General features: G+C 33.2%; 2 protein-coding genes across 5 annotated transcripts; one reads left to right on the forward strand and one right to left on the reverse strand.

The window, feature by feature from the left end:
* Nucleotides 1-234: 234 nt before the first annotated feature.
* Nucleotides 235-2,160, forward strand: LOC141485424 (uncharacterized). Of its 3 annotated transcripts, XR_012467198.1 has the most exons (5): nt 235-349; nt 647-804; nt 1,033-1,241; nt 1,457-1,674; nt 1,728-2,160. XR_012467198.1 is itself a non-coding variant. In XM_074182120.1 (4 exons), the coding sequence occupies exons 1-2, from the start codon at nt 558-560 to the stop codon at nt 1,233-1,235; spliced, it is 450 nt and encodes a 149-aa protein (XP_074038221.1). In that variant the 5' UTR covers nt 296-557; the 3' UTR covers nt 1,236-1,241; nt 1,457-1,674; nt 1,728-2,160. The 3 variants fall into 3 exon arrangements, 2 of the variants coding, with proteins under 2 accessions (XP_074038221.1, XP_074038222.1); XM_074182120.1 differs by having other exon boundaries at nt 296-804; XM_074182121.1 differs by having other exon boundaries at nt 296-804; nt 1,033-1,204.
* LOC141485423 (uncharacterized) lies at nt 2,151-4,212 on the reverse strand. 2 transcript variants are annotated; one of them, XM_074182119.1, is made up of 5 exons: nt 4,056-4,212; nt 3,690-3,843; nt 3,273-3,577; nt 2,975-3,178; nt 2,151-2,777 (listed from the first exon to the last, which is right to left on the reverse strand). In XM_074182119.1, exons 2-5 carry the CDS (start codon nt 3,791-3,793, stop codon nt 2,485-2,487), a joined length of 906 nt encoding a protein of 301 aa, XP_074038220.1. In that variant the 5' UTR covers nt 3,794-3,843; nt 4,056-4,212; the 3' UTR covers nt 2,151-2,484. The 2 variants fall into 2 exon arrangements, with proteins under 2 accessions (XP_074038220.1, XP_074038219.1); XM_074182118.1 differs by lacking the exon at nt 4,056-4,212 and having other exon boundaries at nt 3,690-4,031.
* Between the last annotated feature and the right edge of the window lie 284 nt (nt 4,213-4,496).

Genomic DNA, 4,496 nt, shown 5'->3' on the forward strand with positions numbered 1-4,496 from the left:
GTCGTACCGCTCGACCAATGATTGATAAATAGTTATGAACCTAACGTTTTCGATTAATCACCTATTATTCTCAATTGAGATATTTCTCTATTCAACATCAAAACACCTCATCGGTGCATTTACCTTGCGGTGATGTTACTTTTATGATACAAAGAGCCCTGCCGTCAGTAGTTTAGCTACTGGTAGGACCTCCTAAGATAACAAGTTGAGGATGAAGTTAGACGAAGAAGAATACCTCTTATTGCGGAACCTGTGGCAATGTGAGTTACAATCACAGAACTTAAAAGAGGAGAACGGAAAAATAATACATTTTATGATAATAGGGAATTATTGAACACCGGCTTTTAAGGTAATGCCTTAATAAAGTTAAGCCTTATTTGAATAAAGCAAAACCTTAAATGTCAGGGTAGAAATTGAGTTATTGGAAGTCATTCTTTAAATTGACAGTTCTTAGGACAGCGACATTTTTATATCTAACCTAAAAAAAAACCTACTTGTCTTTGCTGTTCAAATTTCAGTGATATTTTATTGTAATTTTGATAGCGGTTTAGAACAGTATGGAAAATATTTTGGAAGACGTAATTTTGGGCGGTGGGGCCGATGAAGATATTGAATTTGCTATAATGAATAATATTTTAATTAACAGAGATGAGGAAGGCCAAGGTCCCCCTTTCGAGTTGGAAAACCTGAGTGATGAGGAAGTAGTTAAAAACTTTAGATTCCAAAGGGGACATCTTCAAAGAATTAAAAATGTTTTTTTAATTCCTGATGAGGTTGTCACGGAGGCTGGTGATCGTGTCAATGGTAGGTTTTATTGTTTCCGGCTCCACACATTGAGCCCAATGTGCCTTTGTCACAGTGTACTTATATATATATATATATATATAACGTCGTCCCACGTTGGACGACGTTTGTGCTTGGCGTGTTATAGTCAAGTTGGTTCCAAGATGCCCAATATGTGAAGCTGGTGTTAAGCAGAAGTACATTTTTTTTGTTAACAAAAAAATACATTTAAAAATATTTATGTTTCAGGATTAAAAGCATTGTGCATAGTACTAAAGAGGTTAGCCTATCCAAGTAGACTTATTGACCTAAAAACCTTTTTCAATATGTCTGCGCAATCATTGTCTCAAGTAATCCGGACAACAGTAGATATAATGATTGCCCAAAAAGGGGACCTTTTATTGGACTTAAACCTTCTACAGTGGTTAGACAGGCAAAAACTGGAATCATAAGCTCAAGTATATTGATGGATCTGATGATTATTAAAGCATTCCACAATAATTTTAGAATGTTTTAATAATAATCGGATTCAAATTGTTTGATACAAATCAAATCTATTTTTTACTTTATTACAATATTTGCCTTTTTTTAGCTTTATTCAGAAGTATAGTAGAACTGTAGTAGTACCATAGTAGCACTGTAGTAGGTAATTTAGGTATCTTTATTATTTTAGGCAATTCTTGCAAAGGGGGCAGCTATAAACAACTGCTGGGGATTCATTGATGGAACTGCCCGTGCAATATGTCGTCCTTCCATTAACCAGGAAGAATACTATTCTGGACACAAAAAGTTTCATTGCCTCAAATATCAAAATGTGCTTTGTCCAGATGGCATAATCACAAGTTTAATGGGAGCATTTCCTGGACGTAGGCATGATGCAGGCATATTTAGGTATTATTGGTACTATAAGTAATTTATTAGTCTGAACACTATATTTTTTTTAGGGAGAGCAATTTGTACCAGCAACTGGAAGAGAAAGTAGTGTTTGGTGAAAACGATAAATTTGTTTTGTTTGGTGACCAGGGATATGGCCTTATGGAATTACTTATCACCCCTTTTCCAGGACAGCCAAATCTGTTGCCACCTCAACAATTACAATTTAATAATTCGATGAAAACTCTTCGAGTTGCAGTTGAATGGGGTTTTTCGAAAATTATACAACAATTTGCATTTATAGATTTTAAAAAAAATCAAAAACTATTAATGCAGGACTTGCAGTCCCTATATAAGGTCTCTGTATTATTAACAAATGCACACACATGTTTATACGGTTGTCAAACAGCAGACTACTTTAATTTGCAACCCCCAAATTTAGAGGAATATTTTGGATAGTTTTTTGTAATAATTGTTGAAATTAAAAAAAAATATTATTTATTATATCAGTCTTTTATTGAAGTCAACAATTATATATTGGACAAAATTTTACAAAAGTAACATTCCTAAACCTACAAAAAACATAACATTGTTACAAAAGTCAGTCTTAGACAGTCAACAAAAATATATTAGACTCTAGTTTATAATTATTAAATCGACAAAAGTAACATTCCTATTCTTACAAAAACCTAATATTTTTACAAAACTTTCTTTAAATCACATTTTTTTCAAATCACAACTTTATACTCTAAAAATATTAATCATTTTTGGTTTCAATCGAAGGAAGGTCAAAAAATATACAAAACCAACAGATATTATCTATCAAAATTATACCTTATTGCACTTTTGTGCAAGAGTATCTATCAGTTTTTGCAATATGTTAAAAGTAACTTCTTTTTCTTTTTTTTCTCCATCCATTCGCTGTTTCCGTTCTTCATTTTCAAGTTCTAATTTTAGCTTCTCTTCATTAAGATTAATTTGTCTTTCTTGTAAAGCAATTTTTCGCTCTTCTAGTTCTAATTCTTTTTTTCTTATGGCATAGTCTCTCTCCTGTTTTTGAGATAAATATGTCAAGGCATTTCTTCTAATAGGCTGTCTTTTAATTCGCGTCCTCGAAGGGCCTAACATGTTAATTGAGTTTACAATTTTTTTAGACTAAAATTGCGATTTTACAAACAATAAGGATGAGTTTATCAAACAAAATTATTATTTTGAAAACAAAAAATACAAATATACGATCTGTATTTTTGTATTTTATTGTGACCCCATTTGCACATTATAAAAGAATGAAACAATAGTCAAACTAGGTACTGCTTACCTAGTACACTACTTTTTTGGTCTGTAGACTGTGTTTTACGTATTGGAGTGGCAGTTGATTCCAGACACCCTCGAGTCTTTTTAGGACTTATGACCTCCAAGGTCCTTTTATCACAACTATTGTAACTCAAAGAATTCATCTCCAATGTATTTGTATTGTTAATTTGGTGACTTGACGGCTCCAGCTCAATGTCAACACAGCTAGCTGAAATAAATAGAACAATAATCTAAGGTATTTTCTTCTATTTGCCAAGAGGTATACAATAACATGACTATTTTTGAATTTGAGTAACACTTACCATAATCATGATCATAAAAAAAGATTTCATTTTCTTGGTGACATGTTATAATTTCTTGTAAAAAAAATTTGCCATTGTCTTGATGTTGGTTAAACACTTGTTTGGTGGATGTGGAGGCATTTTCATTTATATGTTCCACTTGATCCAGGTAACTGTTTCTCACTTTTTTGCCTAACTGCGATAATTGTAAGTCTCTTGGAGTTTTTTTCTTTTGCCTGTCTAGGCCTACAAAGTTAAATTCTTTGCATAATACACTAGCTTCTTGAAGTAGTAAGTCCCTTTCTGAACAATCCTCAATTCCTGATCTACAAAATATTAACGGATTTACTAACGTTAAATCTTGGTATAAATATTTAAATCCCTTGAGGGTTCAGGCGTAAGCAGAAAGTTCACTGAAATCTGCCATTTTTTCCTTACCTAACTTTATCAACCTCATCTTTCTTGATCCATATTTCAATTATTAGTATCAGATGTTGTTTGATTGTTCTAATTGTGAAGGCCTTGCCAGTCGAAATTTGCATGTTCTGCTTTATCACCTCCCATCCTTCGGGATTTGATAGGGGATTTTGTCCTACAAATTCTCTTAATAGAGCCAAATCATCATTATAAGTAAACCTGAATCTGTTTTTTTTTCGTGCTGTATTCTTGGCCAAGGCTTCGTATTGGCCCACTCATATTTTATAATTTAAACTTAAAGATTAAAAAAAAAGGTGATGTTGACAACCGTTTGTTGTGAGGTTAGGTTTGGCGAATAAGGGAAATAAGGAAACGTTAAATACTTACCGTATCTAGTCGTAAATAGAGGAAAGCAGTATTTTATTAAGGTTTCCTTATTAAATTTTTTCTAGTGCGCATGCGTACCTCCCATTTTCGGAACGACCATAATAAGGCATTTACCTTATAGCGTTTCCAATAATTCCCTAATCAACGGAGCCTCTGAGATACCTCACTCAGAGTATCTAGCCTTACATCCGTGCAATGTTGATAGTAAAAATCAAACTATTACACAGGAGGCTTTGAGTTTGATATTGCTCTCATACAGAAATCCTGGATCTACCTACAGGGGAAATATCGTCCGATTGAGAGAAATACAGTGGGAGATAATCTATAATGAATTCGTCTAATTATCCGAAATGGATTAAATATACTGCCGTTGAATAACTTCTATACCAGAGACGTGACGGCTGTCAAACTGAAGATGGCTGGTGAGGTAGCAATTGAGGA

The sequence above is a fragment of the Leptinotarsa decemlineata genome, unplaced genomic scaffold (assembly GCF_025532065.1).
Source record: "Leptinotarsa decemlineata unplaced genomic scaffold, Ldec_3_MD MMD2_tig00026328_RagTag_RagTag, whole genome shotgun sequence".
In the NCBI taxonomy this organism is placed as follows: domain Eukaryota; kingdom Metazoa; phylum Arthropoda; class Insecta; order Coleoptera; family Chrysomelidae; genus Leptinotarsa; species Leptinotarsa decemlineata.